General features: G+C 34.5%; 1 protein-coding gene across 8 annotated transcripts in view; it reads right to left on the bottom strand.

Annotated features, from left to right (window-relative positions):
* PAM (peptidylglycine alpha-amidating monooxygenase) overlaps positions 1 to 23,466 on the bottom strand; it is a 171,298-nt gene that overhangs the window by 79,622 nt on the left and 68,210 nt on the right. For all 8 annotated transcript variants that reach the window (XM_064376193.1, XM_064376197.1, XM_064376199.1 and 5 more), the window contains exons 7-11: positions 8,855 to 8,903; positions 7,327 to 7,394; positions 6,177 to 6,257; positions 5,815 to 5,891; positions 5,011 to 5,114 (exon numbers count right to left, since the gene is read on the bottom strand). In XM_064376193.1, the coding sequence (XP_064232263.1) occupies positions 5,011 to 5,114; positions 5,815 to 5,891; positions 6,177 to 6,257; positions 7,327 to 7,394; positions 8,855 to 8,903 (379 nt within the window). The remainder of the gene's footprint in view (positions 1 to 5,010; positions 5,115 to 5,814; positions 5,892 to 6,176; positions 6,258 to 7,326; positions 7,395 to 8,854; positions 8,904 to 23,466) is intronic.

Genomic DNA, 23,466 nt, shown 5'->3' with positions numbered 1-23,466 from the left:
TCATTCACCTTTCATTCAAAAATAAAAAATCTCATTTTAAAACAGATAAATTGCTTTCTGTATTCCTAAGGGAGTATTTTGACAATGTACCCTTAATTTCCACAGAGATCAACATACGCAATTCAACACTACTAATCTGCGTGATTTATTAACATGAGAAAATAGGAAGAGAGGTTATGTCCACTGAAAGCCCATTTAAACATTCCCCAATGCCAGTGTGATTCCCTAAAATGATGACTGCTGGCATTACTTATATTCCAAAATTACAGTAGTGCATTTCGTTCATCTTATTGCATAATAAAGTGCTTACGCGATAACTTCCTGTTTTATACTGGCATACTTAATATAAATAGCTTTAAGTCTGACATAATGTGTGAGCCTGAAAATTGTGAGCCCTCAATAAAGATGTGTTGAATGAAGGAAGAATAAATAATCTTGTTTAATAAACATTTACCACTTTATATGACATAGTATGTTTGTCCTAATATACTACTGAATAATAATTCAGGTCAATTTTTTGAACTCCACTGATCTGTGGGATTTCTGAAAATATTTATCTATATCTGTTTATCCATCTCTCTAATCTATTTATTTAGGTTCCATGAGTCCTTTTATAAAAATACATTGTATTAGAAAGATATGTAATACAGATTTAATAAAGTACCAAGTATTCTGAAATGTATCACTTAAAAAATTCCAAATATTATTGTATTCATGTCTATATCACAAACACTTCACTAACTCAAGAATTCCTTGACTTCTACCCCCTTTATATTCAACAAATATTAGGCTTGAAAATAGCCAAAATTGGTAATACTGATTTTGGAAAGAAATATAAAAAATTTAAAGAAGTCATTTTACAACACTTTTAATTATTTCTTAAAAAGTTTCATAGTGCTTTTAAATGTATACATTAAGAAGTTATTTATCATGTAACTTTATTTTTGCATGCAATATATTTAAAAATACTGATTAAAGTGCTATTTTGGTATTCATAAATATTCATATTTTCATGAAATGACCCATGCCAAATGACAAGTATGACCAATCAAACTGGCCAAATTGGTAAATATTACCTACCTATTCCCAATAATTAATATTAAATTATAGCATATAAACTTTTAGCCTGATTAGCTGACTTAATGAGCTTAATTGGCTGACTTAATTAAATTCTACTTTTTATTTAAACTTGACTAAACATATGAAATGAATTTAGAGAAGTATCATCCTGGATATAAAATGTGCAATGCAGTCAGGCACAAAATATTGCTTCTTCATAGATCAATTAGTAGTACTATGTTGTCACTATATAATACTTTGGTGCAACTTTGTTTAGGAACATTATTCATCTTTACCATTTAAAAGTAAATGATATATATGGTTAAAATATTTTACCATTAAGTATATTTATTAGCATATCTCATCTTAAATATGCCTACCTTTAAAGTATTTTTTATTAATATTATTTTTGATTGACAATAATAAGCATTTAATCATATGTTCTCACTTATAAGTGGGAGTTAAGCCATGAGGATGCAAAGGCATAAGAATGATACAATGGACTTTGGGGACTTGGGGTAGGGGGACAAATGGGAGGGAGTTAAGGATAAAAAAAAACTACGTATTGGGTACAGTGTACATTGCTTTGGTGACAGGTGAACCAAAATCGCAGAAATCACCTTTAAAGAACTTATCCATGTAACAAAAAACCACCTGTTACCCAAAAGCTATTGAAATAAAAAATGATTTTGTAATATAAGGTATGATGTGATTTTGTTGATATATGGACACAGAGTGGTATGATTAAATCAAACTAATTAACAAATCCATTACTTTGCTTACCTAACTTTTTTTTTTTTGAGACAGAGTCTTACTCTATAGCCTAGGCTGGACCACAATGGTACAATCTTGGCTCACTGCAACCTCTGCCTCCAAGGTTCAAGTGATTCTCCAGCCTCAGCCTCCCGAGTAGCTGGGATTATGGGCACCCACCATCATGCCTGGCTAATTTTTGTATTTTTGTAGAGTTAGGGTTTCACTATGTTGGGCAAGCTGGTCTTGAACTCGTGACTTCAGGTGATTCATCCACCTGGGCCTCCCAAAGTGCTGAGATTACAGGTGTGAGCCATCGCACCTGGCCCTATCATTTTTTTATGATGAAACATTTGACATTTCCTCTCTTAGTTATTTTGAAATATAGAATACATTATACTGACTATAGTCATTCTTCTGTGCAATAGATCTCAAAACCTATTCCTCCTGTCTATCTGAAACTTTGTGTCCTCTGATCAACAATTTGTATTCTCGCCTTCTCACCCCTCAGTAACCATCATTCTAGTCTCTATTTCTATGAGTTCAACTTTTTTAGACTACACGTATAAGTAAGATCATGTGGTATTTGTATTAATATTTCTGTGTCTGGCTTATATCACTTAATACATCCTTCAGATTCATCCACCATGTCACAAATGACAGAATTTTCCCCCTTTTAAAGGGTAAATAGTATTCCATTGTATGTATGTAAAACACATTTTCTTAATCCATTCGTCCACTGATGGACACTCAGGGGGCTAAATCCATCTATTTCTTCATGGTAAGGTATTTTAAGATGAATCCCTGGTATGGGAAAATCAGTCTCTACTTTTAAGTGCTTTTCAATAGTTACCCATAATTGTTCTACCCAAACAAAGTTCTCTTCAGTTCTAAAATATCTAGTTTAATACAGAGTTAAACTTGGTGTTGGTAGAAAGATCACTCAACTGAAAATCTTCCTAGTAGGCTACTGTCAACAGTTTTTCTGTAGAACGTAGTTTCCACATAACCACAGAACAGAAGGGTTTAAAACTTGAAGCTGAGAATTCTCCCAGTACATGGAGGAGACACCTACTGGCCCCAGCCTATCCTTAGATAAGTGTGATTTATACCTAAGTGTGCGTCAGGCTCAGGGGTCAAATCTGTGTCCTGTGGGAATGTGTGTTTGTATGTGTGGGTTGGAGGTAGGTGGGAAGACAGAAGAGGAAAAGGAGATATATAGATTCATAGAGTATCATTTAATTTAACAGACATCATAAATTACTAGTTTATTTCACTGGTTACATTCTCAACTGTGATCCTGTAGTAGTCTATAGAGGTTGTACTTATTATTTTACAAAACAGAGACACATTGTTGCTGTTACTTTTCTAAAAATAAAAAGCATATTAACTGCTCTGAAAATATTATCCAATATTATGATAACTTTTATTCATATTTAAATGTATTAAAACTTGTCATTCCACTGGAAAAAAAATTGTTTCTGTAGTAGAAATTAAATATTCAGAATATGGACTCACTAAATAAGTTAATTTACTATAATGTCTTTCTATTTCATTTTTATTACAAAATGGTGTTTCTTTTAGCCCACATGAGATTTATGAAAGGATAAATTAGTGTAGTCATTTTAGGGTATTATTTTAAAGCAAAATGCACATTTAAAAAAAAGACAAGAGTTATTCTAGACTTGTGAAACTGAAAGAGGCCTCCAGAGATCACTTTGGCCTCCCTCCCTAGTACTATAACAAGTCATTAATTTCTATGGCTGATATTACCTCACAGACAGAACTCAAATAGAATTTGGCCAAAGTAAAAACCTCGTCCCCAACCCCCCTCCACCACAACAAACTGTAAAGGTTCCTGTAGGCAAAAAATTCTGTTTTTTCCACACTTAAAACTTGTAAGCCAGGGCAAGTAATGTGTTGAAAGGGATTTTTTACTACTTTACTTACTATAAAGGTTAATAACATAACCTGGGGTGGGAACAACTGGTGGATGCCCTCTGAGTCATGTTACCTCATATATTGAAAGATTGTTAAGGAGGGACTTACTATACTCTTTCTTTCAAATCTAGTTATACCTCCTTTGTCAGTTCTTTTCTTACCATCATCATTTCCCGCAACTCAATAATATTATTGCTTTCCTGAAGCCTCTTTTCCAAATTTAGCAAATTTATCCAAAAGTAAAGCTGTTGGAAACTATTTCTCTAACAGAAGTTGATAGTTTTTAAATTTGTTCTATCCTTAGCTTTAAAACTTATGCTTACTAATATAAAAATCATTCAGAGTGACATAAAAATTCTTTTATACCATATCAAATGCCCTACTTTTTTTAAACCTGCCACAGTACCTTTTCCCTTCTCTGTACAGCCAACAGTAGTGTCGCTATCACAAAAATCATCTTTAATGCATCTAAAACATATTTTCAGATGCTTCCTTTCTGTAACTTCTCTTTGATTAAGAGATAAATGGTTTAAAACTCTAGCTTCCAGATGGCATCAGTAAATATTTTAAAACTTTGTTTAATGTAAAAAGAAGTCTCCTTGATTCTTTTCTATCAGAAAGCATGAAAAGAAACTACCTTCCTTTTCATTTAGGTAAGTTTTTTTTGAAAGGGTTCATAATGCTTTGAAAATTTTACTTAGTTTTATAGAATATAATTATTTCAAGGAGGTGCAGTATTTTAAAAATTATTTAAAAGGCTTGACATTCCTTTTTGAGATATGTTGCATATTATCATCCTTATTTGGTAGACTAAACAACTGGAAATTATTAAATTCACAGGAGTTTTAACGTCATGGTTCAGAATATTTAATGGGACCAAGTGTAGACTCCATATATTTGTCTAAATGTGAACATAGGGCAAAAAGGCACTTGAGAAAAAAAATTTCATCATCAGTATACTTTCTTTATTAAGATGAGTCTGAGGAAGTAATATAAAGTCTTGTGGTAATTGTAATATCTAGAGGTATGATACTGAAGGTTTTGAGGATGCAAGAAAAAGAGAAGCATGAAAAATGCGCACATGTTCTGGAGTTTACCCAAGTCAATCAGTTTTGAAATGATAAAATGCTACAGTTTGTTATAATTGCCCACAACAGGAAAATAAATTTATAATTTATTCATAAAGATAGCTGTCATCTGTAATCATGTCTTGTCCTAATAAAATATCTTTAGATAGTGGAATGTGCAGAATCATACCCAATGTGTGTGGCTTCTGTCCTGCCTTCGCCAGTGAACACACATCTTGCAGCCAGTATGTCACCAAAACTTACATCTACTGGGTGCTCCACAGGGTAGAAAGCCTGCCAAAAAGACAAGCACAATGATTCATTAATATTACCAATAAAATCCAGAACTCTATGCTTGATTGTGTTGACGTATGTTCCTTCTTTACCCCTTTTTTGAGGGATTTATTGTAAACGGATGTTGAATTTTATCAAACGCTTTTTCAGCATCCATTGAAATGATCAGAGGGTTTTTGCCCTTCATTCTATTGATATGATATATCACAGAACCACATGCCTTAATAATGTGAAGCTTGGTACACACTGGATAGAGAGGATGAAGACAGACAGGTAAGCAGACACACACACACACATGCACAAATAACCACTGGCTAAAAAGAGTTCACCTTTAATTAATCACTTCTACTTCATGAGAAGAGCACCAAACTTTGAAATAAACAAATAAATACTATTAGCAAATGCATCCCTTAAAAATCAGAATAAATGTGGTAATAGAAGAGCTATCTGAAATCCTGTCTTTGAATAAATGATGGGATATAAAAGGCCACCAACATGTTTTGACCATATTGAGAAAACTGATAAAGGAAGCACCAAATTGGAAGTTGCAAAAAGGAGGTTATATAGCTCAGATATACAGTAAAGGCAGATTTAGAAATTTTTAGATTCCAAAGAAATTCACAACAGTTGCATACATTTTAAAAGTTACTTTCTGCTGGTTAATATTTTTTCTTTCAAAATTAAACTAGATTTTACACACCTGTGGCAGCTGAGGGCTTTGTCGTCCAATCAGTGTCCATTGTCCATTTCTTACTCTGTATCCACTTACTACCTTCCCTGAAATAAACACAAATGTTACTCATATAACACAATAAGGTATTAGAAAAACAAAAGGCATATTTACTTTCCTACTTTAAAATAGAAATCTGAGTATCTTCAGAGCCCCAAATACTGAGTATCTTAATAAAAACAGTATGATAAAACAGCATAAAATCTTTCAAGATCTTATATGAAATCACTTTCACTGAAACAGACTTAAGGCCAAATATACTTTGCATTCTAATTTATGGCACCAGCAAGCACAATAGTAAGTGTTTATAATTTAACATGTAAAGTTCTTACCTAAATGGTGAGTGTGAACTCTATAGGCAAAGACATGCATTGGATAATTTTTATAATGGCACGAAATGTCAGAATTCACCACTGTGGGAAATGAAAACACAGACAAAAATCACTGTTCAACTGGAACATGACATTATTCTTGTCTAAAAGTGTGCATAGGGTATTCATAAGATGACTTAAACACACAGATATTAAGCACTTATTCTGTGCCAGCCACTTTACTCACATGAATTAAGAACCCCTTGCCTAATATTTTTATTTTATTCTTAAACAGAATGACTAGAACCAAATCAGAATACTCTGTTAGTGAAAACGTAGGCCTAATTTGTCACCTCTAGCCTGAAATTTATCCAGTTGAGAAAGCTTAAAAATTGGTTTTTATTTTTGGAACAAAAGGATTTTTGAAAAACTGAATGCAGACACCTAAGATCACTAGATTGACAGTTCCTGTTGAGAAGAGGCCATTTCATACTGCTCCTTCCTTATAGTCTAATGCAGTAGTTATTCAATAAATATTTATTTTATAATAGATGAAAAAATAGTAACAAAGAGACCATACTGGTCACTAACTTTAAGAAATTTCCAGTGAAAACAAATAAACAACATTTCATATGGTACTTTTATTAGAGAATTGTAACATATATTAATAAATAATATTATACTTATTCTCATCGCTTCTAGTAAGCTTGGGAGGATCAGCTATTATCATCCCCATTTTGCAAGTAGAGAAATAAGCCACCTATATCTAAGTTTAAAGACTAAGTTGGTGTTGGACTTGCTAGTCATTTAATTTTTAAATCTTTCTATATAAAAGTTTATGTCACTGCTCATTATGCAGTGTGTCCTCTGCATCTTAAGAATGGATGATTTGTTTTTAAAATACTCAAGATTTATTCTTTAATCAATATAACACACACCTACCCAAGGGCCTCACTTCCTAGCATCTCAACAAAGAATGGAAAAGTAATAAACCACTAGCTTGGAATAATACAAAAATCTATTTTAAATTCATGGACAATAAAGAATTGGTTTATTTTTCCAAGACACAAAGATATTGGTTACTTTTAAATTTTATTAAAAATACACTATAAATCCATTTCTACGGATTAGGTAATAAGATAATGATAAATATTAAAAAATCGTTACTCACCTTTTTCTCCTGCTGGGATAACAGTGTCAACAGACATCAGAAGGTACATGCCAGCAATTAAAGGCTGTCTGCAGAAAAAAGTAATATTTTTCTGAATTACCTGAAAAAGTCAAAATGACTGTTTTGGAAAAACAAGATAGACCTCAATACTATGGTTTATAAAATGTGAGGCTTGTGAAAATTAAAATGAAATAGAAAAAGAGGAGGAATTTTTTTTTTTCCTTAAAAAATACTTTTTCATGTGAAGGCAGACTCTAAATTGTTCCTGTGATAACTAAATTTATGTGTCGACCTGGCCAGGTGTCTGGTTGTTTTGTCAAACACCAGTCTAGGTGTTGCTATGTAGGTGATTTTTTAATGTGATTAACCTTTAAATTAAACTTTGAGTAAAGCAGATTATTTTCCATATGTAGGTGGGCTTCATCCAATCCTCTGAAAGACTCAAGAGAAAAGACTAAGGTCCCCTCAAAAGGAAAGGATTCTGCCTGTGAACTGCCTTTGGACCCAAGAATGCAACATCAACCCTTCCTTTAATTTCAATTGGCCCAGTGGATTTAGGACTTTAATCAGTCCCCACAATAGTGTCAGCCAATTCCTTATAACAACTCTTTCTTTTTCTCTCTATCCTATTGGTTCAGGTTTCTTTGGAGAACCTTGACTAATCAACTCTCATGATTCCTAGCTGTGACATTCATGCTCTGGTCTAATCCCTTCCCCTTTAATGTAGGATAAAATAAGTGTAGTAACTTACCTTTTTAAAAATTTTAAAAATATTTTATTTTCAGAGATTTTGTGGGAACAGGTAGTATTTGGTTACCTAAGTTCTTGAGTGGTGATTTCTAAGATTTTGATGCACCCATCACCCAAGCAGTATACACTGAACTCAATTTGTAGCCTTTTATTCCCTCACCCCCCTTTCCACCCTTTGCCCCAGAGTCCTCAAAGTCCATCGTATCATTCTTATGCCTTTGCATCCTCATAACTTAGCTCCCACTTATGAGTGAGAACATAAGATGTTTGCTTTTCCATTTCTGAGTTACTTAGTAACTTATCTTTAACAAATAGAATATGGCAAAAGTGATGGGGTGTCATTTTGAACATTAGGTTACTGAAAGACTCTGGCTCCCATCTTGCATGCATGCCTTCTCTTGCTTTATGCTTACTTTCTACGATGAAAGCCAGCTCTATGATGTGAGCTGCCCTGCTTATAGCTTGTTTGGCAAGGATATAAGGGTGACCTCCAGCCAACACTCAGCAAACAACTGAAGTCTGCCGACAACCATGTGAGTGATGAAGCACCAGCCAAGATTCTGACTACAGCCTCTGTGCGAGATCACCTGCCTGAGGGTACAGATAAGTGTGTCCAATTACTGACATACAGGAAAATGAGACAATAAACGTTTGTTGTCCTAAGCCAGTTAGTTTAGGTTAATTTTTACCCCTAGGTAATTAATACAGTGAACTTCCCATTCTAAGTTCATAAAGATGTTAAAGTTGTTGCTCATCTAGGAAAAGTGGAAGTACTTACGGCAGACGTGTAAGGTGTAAGGACACACCAGAACAGTCGTTGTGATTATCTGAAAACACACATAGAAACATGCATCTTAAATACGAAAATGTCAAAGATGGATTTCAAACTAGGAAGTTTGAAATGATTGTAACTCAATATTTTAAAACACAAGTTAAGTTTCATCTGTATGGTGCTTTATGATTTACTGAGTACTTTCATATCCAGTAATTCCTTTAATTGCCAATGTATCATAACAGCAAAACAAAACTATCATTTCATGCAGTCTATGGTATTTCTTGACACATCAAACTGATCAATATATTGACTTTCCTGCAGACATACTAGAAAGTTGTTGCGACTCTCTATGAATTATCTATATTGTTGAAAAACCTGGAAAAGTTGCTGAACTATAATAGTTTGCTCCATGCTGCTTCAAACAATAGCCTTTTCTATCTTTTAAAAAGTGTAGTTCATATTTAGGTTTTCATACACTTTAGGCATTGTTGAAGTCTACTGACATTCATATATTCATTATTTCAAACTAGAATTTTATTGTCATAGACGCTTTTCATCTCTTCTAGTACAGCTTTCCACAGTTTGACCTAAAGAGCCCATATGCTTGCACATATATACAATGAGAAGTCCCAGTGGGAGCAACTTGAATGCTCTCAAATAAGGTGGCCTGGAGATCAGCGGGGGTCCTGGATCCATAGCTGCTCCTATAGCAGGTGGTAGTTTTGATAAGCAGCATATTTCAGCCTCAGTGTTGGGTGTGAAGTTTATGCCCTCCAACATGATCCTTGCCACAGTGATGCATTATTATTTCCATAACCTCTATGCTGATCTTACTTCTGTGAACTCAGAAACTTCAGCGAGTTTTGCATATTTCCCTGATGATTTGCAGTGTTCTCTGACTTTGTCCTTCTATTGTAATACAGTGCTTGGGCCACAAGATATGAAACCTCCTAAGAATGAATTCATATCAATTCACTAGGCTATATATAAAATCTGTCTCTGACATGCATCACCACAAAAACATTTGACGCTTAAAACGTTTATCACAATAAAAAATGAATGCTTCTGCTAATATTTTACCACATAAAATGAAAAAACAAAATCAGTACTGAGAGAGTTAAGAACTGTACAGAAAAGGAACTCGGAATATCAAAATCATATATCCTGGTTGAAAAAGCTGGCTGTATAGACTTATTCTGTGACTAGAATGAAAATAAAAATGAGAGAGGGGAGGAGAAGAATAGATAAGAAAGTTAACTAATAGCTGAAGACTGCAGAAATGGAATCCCACTGCTTAAAAAATGAAAGATGGGAATGGTCGTGAGTCAAAAAACTAAAATAGTCAAATTAGAGGATTGAAATTGAAGGAAAGGCTTAGAAAGGAATCAAGCTATATTTATATATATTTTATATAAGCTATATAAACCATATATTTACATATCAATATAAATATTGAATTTATATTTCAATATAAATATTGCACATTTCCATGTCAAATTTATCAGGTAGAAAGTTTGGAATTCATTTATATTTTTCAATCCCACACAATTATTTGATCATAGGATAGTGCTTTACAGGACCATCATCAGTTTTCAACTAGATGCTCAATGAGTTCCTTTGGCTAAAGAAGTAAAATCTAAGTTATTTCAGTAGATTAGCACTAGTGATCAATATTTATATGAGTAAGAAATTCTAAGTAGTCTACAACTGAGAAAACTTACATAAAGCTCTTAGCACTCTATTCAGAGCACAGGAAAAATTGAATAAATGCCACTTAATATTCTCTTTATTGTCCTATTCCAACAAATTTCAGTACATGAATATTTTATTTTTAAGAAATGTATTTTCATAGTTATGAGTGTGAAATTTCTTAATGAAAAAAACTGAAGCACATCAAATTTCTCCAAATACTAGGACTAGAAGAAAGCAGGAAAGAAGAAAGCAGGAAAAACATGGAAACATTAAAAGAGTAAAATGGTTAAAAAAAGAAATTAGAATTGAAATTTGGTATGTTAAAGATATTGTACAAAACATGTTCTCAGAAGGGTCTGAACTAGGTAGATACAGAATAAAATCAGAAGTGAAGCAAAGAAATTTTAGTAAGATAAATACCATGGTCTGGCTAAAGTGAAATTCTTAAATTAGAGGCTATGGGACCGTGAAGAAGTTGATAATGTTTCAAGGTCCTTCCACGACTTTTAGTAACAATGCACTCCTTGACCAGACCCAAAACAACCTGATGTTTTTATGCGTTTTGGGCTAGAAGTCAGTTCCATGGGATCCTATGTTTGTAGAAAAGACAGTGAGGTCATTTTTGTGTTGATATTAAAATTATTTCAATGTACATTCAGTTATTCTGTACAACATTATCATGCAAAAGTCCTAACAGCTCTTCTTTTCAGGTGGCTTCATTTTATACTTATTTTAGCGTTATTATTCCAAAGTAAATATTCTTTGCTTCACTGGGTTGGGCTCCAGGTTCACTCTCTTTCAAAGGTACACTGGTAAATACTTGGCCTTTAGCCGCTAATGTCCTGTATTTACAGAGAATTGAACCCGAAGATATCACTGTTAAAAAGATTTTCCATAGTGGTTGTTCTCTTGCAGTAAAGTTAATTTTAGCGTAAGGGGTTTCAAGATATGAAGATGAAACTTCATTCACTAGTTAGGTATAAGTTAAAACTGAGAAGGATACTTCATTATGTCATTATATTCCATTATAATGTCATATGCATGTACAAGAAGCTTTTGCAATGTTGAAGACATTTACAGTGGAAAAGCTGAAATAATAATTCTTAAAAAGAAACGTAAAATAGCCAAGTCTAATAATGCCTGAGAGGTACATCACAACATAGGACAGTATTGCAGTGCTGGTGGTTGGATGGTAAGACTTCCAAAGAGTAGTCTGATAATGAAAGAAATGAGTACTTCCAGATACTGGATGAGACTTGAAAATAGCATTCAATCAGAATCTAATTTTAGGGAAGATGAAACTGAATGACTGCTCCACAAGGGTCTGAGTTTGCCTTTGAGAAATTGCTTTCCTCTGCTTAGGCAGAGATGCATAACCACAACAAAGTATTTTACAGCTATACAGACTCCTAGAATTTCAGAACTGAAAGGGAAACCAGACATGATGGAATTCAAATCTTACACTTTATGGATAGGAAAAAAGAGGTCACAGAGATTAAGCATGTTGCCTCATAAAATAATTCAGCTAACTGGTGACACATCTGAGTATCAGATACAATTCTCTAATATTAATGTTTAATAAATGCCATTTACTAAAAAAAAAAAAAGCAAAAATGAAAAAACAAGGATTCTATCTCTTAGAGACTTCCAAGTTTAAAATACATTGAAAGCTATGATAAAGGAATTAAGCAAGAATGGATAAGTAATCTGTGGTACTTAAGGACATACACTTAAGTAGGAAGCTCAATTCTCTTAATGGGAGGTGAATGTATGGGATATGAGGTTATCCATCCCAAACTATTTAGCTTGCTTTTCTAATAATAGCTTGTAGTTCCTGCTTGGATTCATAGCTAAGTAGCAAAGTATGTGGAATAATGCATGATGATAACCTACTACATCTTAGGTTCTTAGATGATCTTGATGGTTCTGTTGGTCTCTCCTAATTTTTCCTCTAGAGATAGTGCTCTATACTTTATGAGCTCATCTTGTCCTGGTTGTTTCCTGCTTCAATAAAAAGAAAGATTAACCGCTGATCCTAAGGGAACCAATGTATTGTTATAAACTGTGTCCCACTAATTGGGAAAGTCCTTCAGAAAGGAATCTGTAGACTGGTTTTCAATTCACCACACTTTTCTAGGAAGGTGAAGGTAAATGTTAGAGCACACTCATTTCCTACTATTCCAAGTCACCCTTCCGGATAATGGATTCTTTCTTTAAGGAGGTACTAAAAAAGTATGCCTGAAACCACTGCCAAGTCTTACGAAAGACAAAGAAGTAACATCTTCAATAATAAAAAATTAGGCTGGGCACAATGGCTCATGCCCATAATCCCAGCACTTTTGAAGGCAGAGGCAGGTGGATCACTTGACCCCAGGAGTTTGAGACCAGCCTGGACAACATGGTGAAACCTCATCTCTACAAAAAAATTAAAAAAAGTTAGCTGGGTGTGCTGGTGTGTGTGCCTGTAGCCCCAGCTACTTGTGAGAACTTCTTGTCCCTGAGAGGTCGAGGCTTCAGTGAGCCACTATCATGCCACTGCACTTCAGCCTGGGTGACAAAGCAAGACTCTGTTTTGTTTTTATTAAAATTATTTTAGAGAATTTGGAAGCAAATAATACTAAACTGCATCATATCTTCCCACTTCCCACCCTCCCAGAGTGTTCTGAACATAATTTAATTCTCTACTCCCTCTGTCTTGAACATACACACAAAAATGAATCAGGGACATCATTTTTATATTATCAGTAAACGCAAATGACTTTGCAATAATACACATACATGGATGTTGTAATAACTATTTGACTATTAAGCTGTCTTGATCTTTACCTTACGGTTCTTTGTTCTAAATTAATAACATTAAATTACTGGGACAGGATATTTTGCTGGGACTAAATCATGGCTCCCAAGGTGATCAACAGTAGGAGATTATTTGGGGATTAATTTCTAAAGTCGAGGGAAATTTCATGTAATTATAATTACTTTGAAAATCCCTTAGGAGAATCAAAAGTGAGGTCTCCTAATAGCCAGTTTCCGCAGAATTGGAACAGATCGCTGTCAGTTTTGTCAGTTGGGCCATGCTGTTTTTTGAAAAAGGTACTTCTATACAGTTGAGCTGTGTTGTTATATAAAAAAGGTTATATCTGTGCACTGAAACTCTACTGCAGAGATGGGACATACAGATGAGAGGCAAATAGAAAATGAACCCAACTGAGGGAACAGCGGATCCAGGTCTTATGTTTACTCTGGGCTTTATTAGAAATGTTGAATGAAACTCTAGTTTTAATGACGCGAAGACACAGCTCCTTTGTTTTGTTTTTGTTTTTTTGGTACCATCCGGATTATAAACGTAGGTCCTAAAGCCAGTTAACTCGGTGGTGGTCATCCAGATCAACCAGAAAATTCATAAAGTTTTTTTTAAAATTAGTTCCTTCAGGACAAAATCTGAGTTATCAAATTTCTCCTAGAGAATTTATGGATCCCTGAAAGAATATTTGCAAAGCAGCAGGGCTCTCCAGTTACAGATACATCAAGAAAAAACAGTCTCCATCCAAAAGCACCAACATTTTAAGCTGTCATGGCAAATGTGTATCTGCTTAGCAAAATATAACTGAAATAGGGGCACTGCTAATGCATGACACCAGCTACACTGAGGTTTTCCTGGAGGCTGCTGGAAGCTGGGTTAGCAGACAAGCTTCAGTGTTAAATAAACCAGCACTATGGGAAAAAAAAATCTTCAAAAAGAATTCCTTTTGAAGTTGTCACTGTATTGAGTTAGCCTCTTTTGATTTTGTATTCACTGCTATGGGACTAGAAATTACTAGCTTCCATTTGCCTTGTGGCAAAGAAGAGAAGATGCATTTATCCATCCTGCAAGACGACGACTTTCACAAATGATGGCCTGTGCTGTTCCCAAAAGAGATTAAATGGAAGGCAGGAAGGCAGGCTCTCCAACTGGCTTTTATAATCGCTCTGTGTGTAGAGGATGTTATGGCACGACTAATGTCAGAGCACTTTCCTGTTTTCATCTTTTATGAATGCAAAAAAAAAAAAAAATGAGTCTACAGTGAAGTTATGATTTATACTATTTCTTCTCTCAAAATTATGAAGCTGCTCCAGAGGCATCCTTCCAAGGAAGTAAAATTAAAAGATAAAACCCACCAATCCTAGGTACAGCTATTTTTTAAAAGTATGGTACTATGTTATAAAATTATTGATTGGCTTTAGAACTCTTTATTGAACTCTGATACACAGAAAAGTGCACAAATCAGAAAGTACGGATCCAGGAAACTGTAAAAACTAACACACCCATGTAACCAGCACCCAAAAATCCTCCACTCATGTCACTTTCCTGAGGCATTAAGTTTTAAATCTTTATATGTATGTGCACACCATATTTAAAAATTTATTTGTCTTTCTGAAAGAGCTGCCTTTTGACCAAAACCAAAAGACACATTTAATTAACTTATCCACTTGCTTGATGGTCTTTGGTTAGGCAGTTTTAAATATTATACTTGGTTACTAAGAAATATATATATTTTTTATTTCCTCTTTCTTCCAGTCAAAAGGCCTACTCACCACTTTTTACTTTCTTACCTCTGTTTTTAAGATATACATAAAATATACAGTATTATGTATAAAACATATATACACTTTAAACGATAATCTGAATTTCCTCTTGCATTGTCTCAATTATTATCTGTTTTCCCCACTGAGGCCAGAATGTACCTGAAAAAGTCTAGAAACCATAAAGTACTAGATGAAATAAATCATGTAAAGAAAAGGGATAGAAGAGCCTTGATTATAAAAGTCCTTTTAAATACAATTTAAAGTATAAAGCTGAAAACTATTTCTCATATAAAATTCTCTATTATAAATTTTGAATAGTCTTGAGGGTGTTTTTCATATATATATGTGTGTCTATATACATATATAGAAGGTTTCCTTTCATTCCAATTAGAATTCTCAACTATTTTGTGCAACAGTGTGTTGTCCCTCTTTTGTTTTACTTAAACCTCTAAAGACTCATGATAAACAAAGAGAGGTAGCAAAACTATCCTATTTTGTTGGGAACACAGAAAGTTTATATTCTGCAAAAGCTGTAATTTAATTGGAATATATATGTTTTGAAGGTCAACCTATAATCAGTATCTACATTTTCAACCCAATCATCTTCATCCACTTAAAATACTATTCTGTATTGTGTTTTGGTTCTTCAATGAAAAAATAAATCCAAAATGTCTAATTTACATACAATTATGTATGCATGTAGTCCCTGGTATTAAGGAATACACTTTGAATATAATACCTCATACATTTGATTTAGTTAGTATCAATTTTTCAGACATTTGATATGTTTATGTAGTAATGTAGTATGAGGATTTAAAAAGTAATATTTATAAGGCACTTCTAAATTGAAAAGTAGTATATAAATGCTAAGTATGATTACTATGTTAATGAAAAAATACTGAAACCATTCAGTGACCTGAATTATCTCTCAACATTCCCTTAGAATTTTCCAAGACTTTATACCATAAGACAAAGCATCAGTGTAGAAGGGTCTGTGGCTACTGATCAGATTTTACTTTATTTTCAGTTATTATTAGGGGTACATCAGAGTTAAATTGTGAAACAAGGATAAGATGTACTTGCAAAGAAATGCGACTTGAAAAGTGTGGGGGAGGACAGACGGCCCCAGAAGAAGAAAATCTTTTGAATGTTCCAAGATGGAAGAAAATAATAATATTTAATGAGAAGAAATGGAGATCAGGTGATGGGTTTCCAAAATGGATGAAAAGAATGTTTCTATTGGGAGAAACAGGAAGGCTAGAAGGTTCCCTTTTGGGTCTAGGGAAGGTTTACTTTTATTTTGCTAATAGAATAGTCTGTCAATATTATTAAACATTGTATTTGAATGGTTTTCATCAAATACTTTTCAAGGTTGTGTATTTATTTAGGGTATCCTTTCCGTTTTACAAGTAAAACAGTCAGTTAACATAAAAGGAATTAGTACTAAATGGGAAATGGAATGTGCAAATCCTAGCACTTCTCTTTAATGACTTCCTTCTTTTCCCAGAATTCCTAGAACATAATGAACAAACATGTCAGGGCCATGAAGAGAGCAGTGGGGAACAGTGTGAAAGGCAGGAAGCCTGTGGGAGTGGGAGTGGACAGTGAAAAACATATCTTGGCTAGTGTTGCTAGCACCCTGAACGAGATTTCACTGAAATGAAATTGTAGCTCCTAATTTTAGTCTGTGCCAGTGGGCAAATGACTTTTTTATTTCTCCTCTTAATTTACTTGGATTAAAAATGAAAGGGTATTTGCTATTAATTCAAATGCAATTAATTAGATGATGATTATGTAGCTCTGATCAGCTTCTAAAAATGAGTTAATAATTATGAGTGATTAAAAACCATGAATTGCAAAGGGATCAATAAAGGTAAAGCATAAGGATTTCTCAGAAAACTAGAAGTACTAAATGTAAATCTGAAAAACTAAATTGCATGTAGGAAAGCTTTCCTTTTCCCAAAAAGAGCATCGCTTAAGCTAAATATTATATTGTTCAACGTTGAATTACTTTTTTAAAAATCCACATTTTAAGGGATAAAAAACATTCTGAATATATTCTTTAAAAAAGAAGTGTAACTACAGTGCTTTACATATCTTCTCATAACCAAATGAATGAAAATGTAATTCCTGATACATAATGGCCATATTTGGGTATTAAAATAAACAGGTGTCCCATGGAATCAAAGATGACTAAAAATCATTTGTCTTCCATACTAAAGATGATTATCAAAGTTGAAATGCAGCAAGCCAGAGAATCAGAGAGCTCACATTTATATGAAGAGACTGGCAGAGAAAAAAAAATACTGCAGGATAATAGGCTTCCTTTAGATCATTTGAGAGGTACTGAATAGTCCTAAAATCATTCACATGACTCACATCAAGCTGCTTGTGTATAATGAAGGTTAGAGAAGAACATGAAGAATATCCAATTACAATTCTGAAATCAGTGGGATTATCAAGCAACCTGATTCAGAAGTATCTCCACATGATAAGGGAAATGGATTACTTCAGACATGAAAATGAAAAGGCACAAATGAGATGAAGTAAACCACTCTGATCTTTATTAATATTAATTCTACTGTGCACCAATTCATTCCACTTCATAACTATGGCTCAAAAGACTTTTAAAAACAGTGACTCTATTACTTGTTTTATATAGAGCATGAACTTTTCTACATACACAAAAGAGAAATCCAATACAAATTAAATTATTTTGGTTTCTAATAGCACTAGACTACCTTAGGCAAGTCATTCGACCTTTCTGAGCATCGATCGTCATTTCTATAACATGGAAGGGCGAGGCCTGATGATCCCTTTTAGTTAGGCTGTTCTCATTCTGCCACCCTGAAATCTGTTTCTGCCTCAGATTTTAAAAATGAGTGCTTTAAAAAACAAATTAGTACATGGCATATAACATCCATTGGTGGTTTTACTCCTTTTCTTTTCAGAAGTCATGCTTTCCTCTTCAACAGTGGCTTCTCAGCCCATTTCAACCTCTTCCCTACACTTAAAAGGCAGAAGAGGCCATGGCATTTCATGCAGGTTGAATGTTACCTTCTTGCCAATCACTTATCTTTCAGAGTTGGTTTCATGGACCTCTTCCTTTCCCTTTCTAGTGTCTGTCACCACATATATTCCACTTAAAAATAAAAATGTAAAAAAGTGAAGAACTATAAATTATTTTAGCCCATCTTCAAAAAGGTACATATAGATAAAGTGTGAAGAAGTAACATTTTTGCACCTGCATATGGGGAGGGGCATCTCTGAGAATGTCATATAGGCATTCTAAGTGTCCTGTATTAAAGAATTTTATAATCCAAATGCCAAATTTTGTGGGAAAAGTTAAGAAAATAAACTCTCCTTTGAATTTCTGAATGAAATAAAGTGCTAGAATAACCAGACAGTAATTAAATGCATTTTCTTCTTTCAAAGCTCCCCTTTTCTTAAGAGAATTGAGATTTAATTAAACTTATTTTGGCAAATGCAAATTATTCTGCTCATGTCCTAGGCCCCAGGAGACTGCCCTGACACACCTGTTGTACAGGAAAAAAATGCAGGAGGGATTTTAAATCTTACTAGGAAAATCTGAACACTGGTTATCAAAGTTTAGTTTGCATAAAAATCAGTGAAGCAGCTCATTAAAATTTCAGAATTCTGGGCCCAGTGATATTCTGGTAATACATTAGCTCTGTGAAAAAAAAATACACACTTGTGGGTGTTGAGAAATGCTGAGTATATGATTTCTGAGAAATGCTGAGTGTATAGTAAAATATATTGTTTGCTAAGAAGAACTATGGCAAGGAAAACCTAGCCACCCCCTTGAAGTGGAAAACTATTTGTGGCATTCTAAAGTAGCAAGACAGTATATGCATATCATAAACCAGTTCAAACAATTCTTTAAACACAGGATATGTGACCCTGCCCCCATGGCTACCTCTTGGACAATATTTTCTGGTTTGTCCTTGATTAGTGGTAAGCAAGCACCAGCTGCCTACACAGTTTATCTTGGTTCTGTGAGAAAACACAGAACACCTGTTTGTTAATAACAATCACCTGTTTAGAGAGAATAACCACATGGGTCAGAATCTGCTTGAGGCCCTCAGCGCAGAATGCTGTAAGCTCCCTGAGGCTCTCAGCTCGGAAGGCTGTTGGCCCCCTGGATAGTCCCACTTTTCTGTTCTATCTGGGTGTCTGCTTCTTTTTCTTTCTTCTTCTTTTTTTTTAATGACTCAGTTCCAGTGAGGGTGTCTGCTTCTTAATGCATCAGCACCACCTGGGTGGGGGTCTCTACAACTGAGCTGGTCTCAGTATGTGTATATGTATGTTTATTATAGTTTTTACTGGCAAAAATGTTCAGCAAACAATTTAAATATAATAACAAAATATACATTATTTTTCATTATTAACTCCACAGAAGCAGTTGACTTTCAGAATTCTTTCCTTGATTTTTGCTCAACTTTCCTATAGCCCACTAATGGTTGTAATTGCCATGAAGTAGTTCAGACAACAATGCTTGTTAATATTTTTGTTTAGTGAAACAAAAAAAGACATGTTGGGACTGCACTTGCACATTAAGGATGTCAGCAAAATTTGTGTTGTAATGGATAATAGTGTGTGAATGCTGTAAGTGTATTTCCTCAATTTTGGGGGGCATTCACAATAATCGACATTGCCAACATCCTCTCCATCATTTCCTCAGATCTAGACAACTAACAAAATAATAGATAGAACTTGGACTTGCAGTATTTGTCAATTTCCACGGAGTAAATTTTTCCACCACAGCTGATTTCAATGTAAATTTTCCTACCACAGCCAATTCAAACTACCAACATGACATCACTGCTTTAGGAAAAAATTAGCAGTAAAATAACACTTTGTAGTATTTCCACCACACAGATACCACAAAGACGCAAATGCCCGTAAGAGCACAGATACTAGTAAAATGTAGTAAAATAAATAAGAAGTAAAGATTTTTGAGTATTTCTTGCCTTTATTTTTAATGATTGCTATATTTAACAATCAGCTTACAAAAACACTGCCAACTACCAATTGGCTTTTGTGAGCCTATCTGAGCCAGTTCTGGCTGCCTATGCTCCACCTTCCGCACATCTGATTTAGTAGGCCTAGTTTGAACTAGAAACTTTCATTTGAAAAAGTATCCCAAGAACAGTCTGGTGCAGACAGTCCTCTGATTAGATTTTGAGAAATCCTGATCTATACTATATAACTGTAGAAGTAATTCTAGTAAGATCTTCCCATTAATTCTAATCTTTTAAATGACACATTGTAAGGAATCTGTTTGTTTAAGTAAACACTGAGCAAAATTTTTTAATGTGAAAATATCTAGTGCAGGAGAGGATATGGGACTTGCTCATTCATTACGGATTGTAAATTGGAAAAATTGTCAAGTAATTTGGTGGAACCTGTCAGGGTTTAAACACTCCATGACCCCAAAATCTCATTTCTAGGTATCTTCCTTGCAGTAGCAATACATGGTTACCTAAAACATTTCTGACATTGTTTGTAATAGCAAAAAACTCAGAACATCTTTAATAGACTATAAGATACATAAATTAGAGTATATCCACACAACAGAATACTAGGCAGCCTTAATAAATAATGGAAGAGCTTTACATGTGCTGCCTTAGAAAGATGCCCAAGGTACATTGTTAAGTGCAAAGCAACAACAGCAACAGATGTAGATCTGTGGGAAATGTGATCTAATTCTTATCCAAAAAAAAAAAAAAAGAAGAAAAGTAAAGTACATATACATATAGAAATGCTGAGATAAGCTAATGAAAAGTTGGCAGATACAAGCAATAGTTACCTGGAGTTGGGGTGGGGAAGAGTTAGGTGAGAAAGGGAGGTGAGATTGAAGAGGGTTTTATCAATTTTTTTTCAATAGTAGAGGTATTACAAGTGATTTTCAACCTTTTTTTTTAATAATTTTCTATATTTTTCCAAAAGAGGAAAAATAAAGTTGAGAGTCCTCTAATCCTTGTTAGTATTTTAACTGAAAACTCAAATATGAAGAAATAATTTCTTCATCTTAATACTGGAATTTATTGCAATTCTGAAGTCTGAAAAGCTTTGGAAGCCTAAAGTTTTTTCATAAAGTTTGGCAGCAAAATCTGACTTGAATGAATGTGATGATATTTATGTTTTATTTCTTTTTGTGTGAATATTTAAACATTTGCTATAGAAACATTAGTGTATTTAATTAGGGATGGTTTCCAGATTCACAAAAGTGATAGAATACATTATTTATTCAGTTGAATACTTTTCAAAAATATCAAAAAGCTCCTAAATCCAGACCACATCTGCCCCAAAGCATTTGGATAAAGGTTTGTGTCCCTATCCCCATCAAGGGATACTAGAGGAATCAGAAATGGGGGTTAGGGAGAAAAGAAAGGAGAGCTGGCAGATGATGTGAGTATCACAGCCTTGGGGACAAAGAAAGAAAACTGAGGTAAAAGTGTACCCTTCCCGGAACCACATTTTGGATACATTTCTGGATCTACCAGGGAGGAGGCTTGTTTTGGCAAGGATACTGTCCCTGGAGCTGAGAACTTGGAAACATGATATGTGCTCTGGAATGAAAGATCATGGTAAAAACTAACCTTATAGTCTATTCTGGAAGGGGATTCAGATTGATGGCCGATGTACATGCCAGGGTCCTATTCAGGGAAGGCCAGGATGAGTGCTTGGATGGTGCTAATTTTGTCTCCCTTCCAGTGTAGAGACTCAGTGGCTTTTGGGCATTATTTCAGCTGAGATTGGAGAAGTAGTCACAATATCTTTCCTCCCATATTTGCAATTTCAAAGGAGATTCTTAAATATGGAAAGTAATCGGAAATACTCTAAAATATATGGGCTTAAATACCCTGACCCATAGTATTGTGCACTTTGCAGTGGAGTGAGTAAAAGCAGGATTAATGTATTTCACTGGAAAGCAAGTAGGATGAAGCTACTTGTGCAGATTGAGAGAAGACAACAGGAGAAGCAACAGGGAGCAATCTTTGACCCAGTTTCCCACTCTCTCTGCAATTAGGTATCAGGAAGTCAGGAACACTCTAATGCTTACACTGAAGTCAGAACAACCTGCTTTATAGTAGAATGAAATAATTTTAAGCACAGTTAGTTACATTGCCACTGATCTCTGCTCCATCTTGTTAAAAAATGCATTAGCAAGGGATTTTTCCTGCGCTCAGAATTTCAAAGCTTTTTCTAATAGCTCCCTGACAGTAGTCTTCTAAGAGGCAGAGAAACAGCTGGAGTCACAATGGAATCAGAATTCCTCTGGAGTCCTCTGTTTTCTCTTCCTCCTGCCACAGTTACCATTGCTGCCTCTTCACTCTATTACTCTTTCAGTTGTGGTTAGATAGGAACCCTTTGCGTGTGTATATGTGTATTAGTGTGCATGCACAGATGCACACCCTGTGTTCAGGAATATCCAGCCTGAAACTAAGTTATGCAGAAACGGATCACAGCCAGCACAAAATAAAGCAAGAGAGCAAAGAGAAATCCAATCTGATGATCACAAAGTCCAGGCTGCAGTTTTCCCATGTTTCTATTTTATTTTTTAATCTCTATTTTCCAGATGATCATGTTTTTATTTAAAAAGTTCCCCATAAAGGCTGCAAGCCAAAGTCTATTTATGCTAATATGCTAAATGATAATATGAAACTCATCTAGATTCCATATGTAAAACATAAATTTAGAACAGGAAGAAGGGTGCCTATATGATATCAATCTGGCAACTTGAAACATCTAAACTGGTGTGATCTTGCCTGTTTTCCAATCCCCTCTCTCATGGCACTTACTTTGTACTGGTTCACATTATTACAGTAATTGTTTTAAGTGTATTTATCCTCACTAGACAGGGAACTCTATGAGGGCAGACTTTTGTTCTTACTAATCTTTTCCTCCATGTAGTATGTTGTGTGAATTAAAATGGGTTGCAATGGTAGCTTGACAACAAAGGAAGCTACAGAAAATACAGAAGAGCAGATAGGAGACAGCAATAAGTCCAGTTACATGGAAAATTCTATACACTCCTAAATCTTGGAAAGAAATCATAGCACAATAGTTGATATTCACTAGGATATCTCAAAGTTATGAAGAAAATGGAGAAGGGGATGGCACAGCTGTAGGCATTTAACATATACCATCTAATTTAACTTCCTAAGACACATAATATATATTTTTATTTTTTATTTTTTGAGATGGAGTCTCACTCTGTCACCCAGACTGGAGTACATTGGTGCGATGGCTCACTGCAACCTCTGCCTCCCAAGTTCAAGCAATTCTCCTGCCTCAGCCTCCCTAGTAGCTGGGATCGTAGGGACACACCA

Source organism: Aotus nancymaae, unplaced genomic scaffold (genome assembly GCF_030222135.1).
Source record: "Aotus nancymaae isolate 86718 unplaced genomic scaffold, 86718_ANA_hifiasm-v0.15.2.pri h1tg000014l, whole genome shotgun sequence".
Lineage (NCBI taxonomy): Eukaryota > Metazoa > Chordata > Mammalia > Primates > Aotidae > Aotus > Aotus nancymaae.
This window is presented reverse-complemented; position numbering and strand designations above follow the sequence as displayed.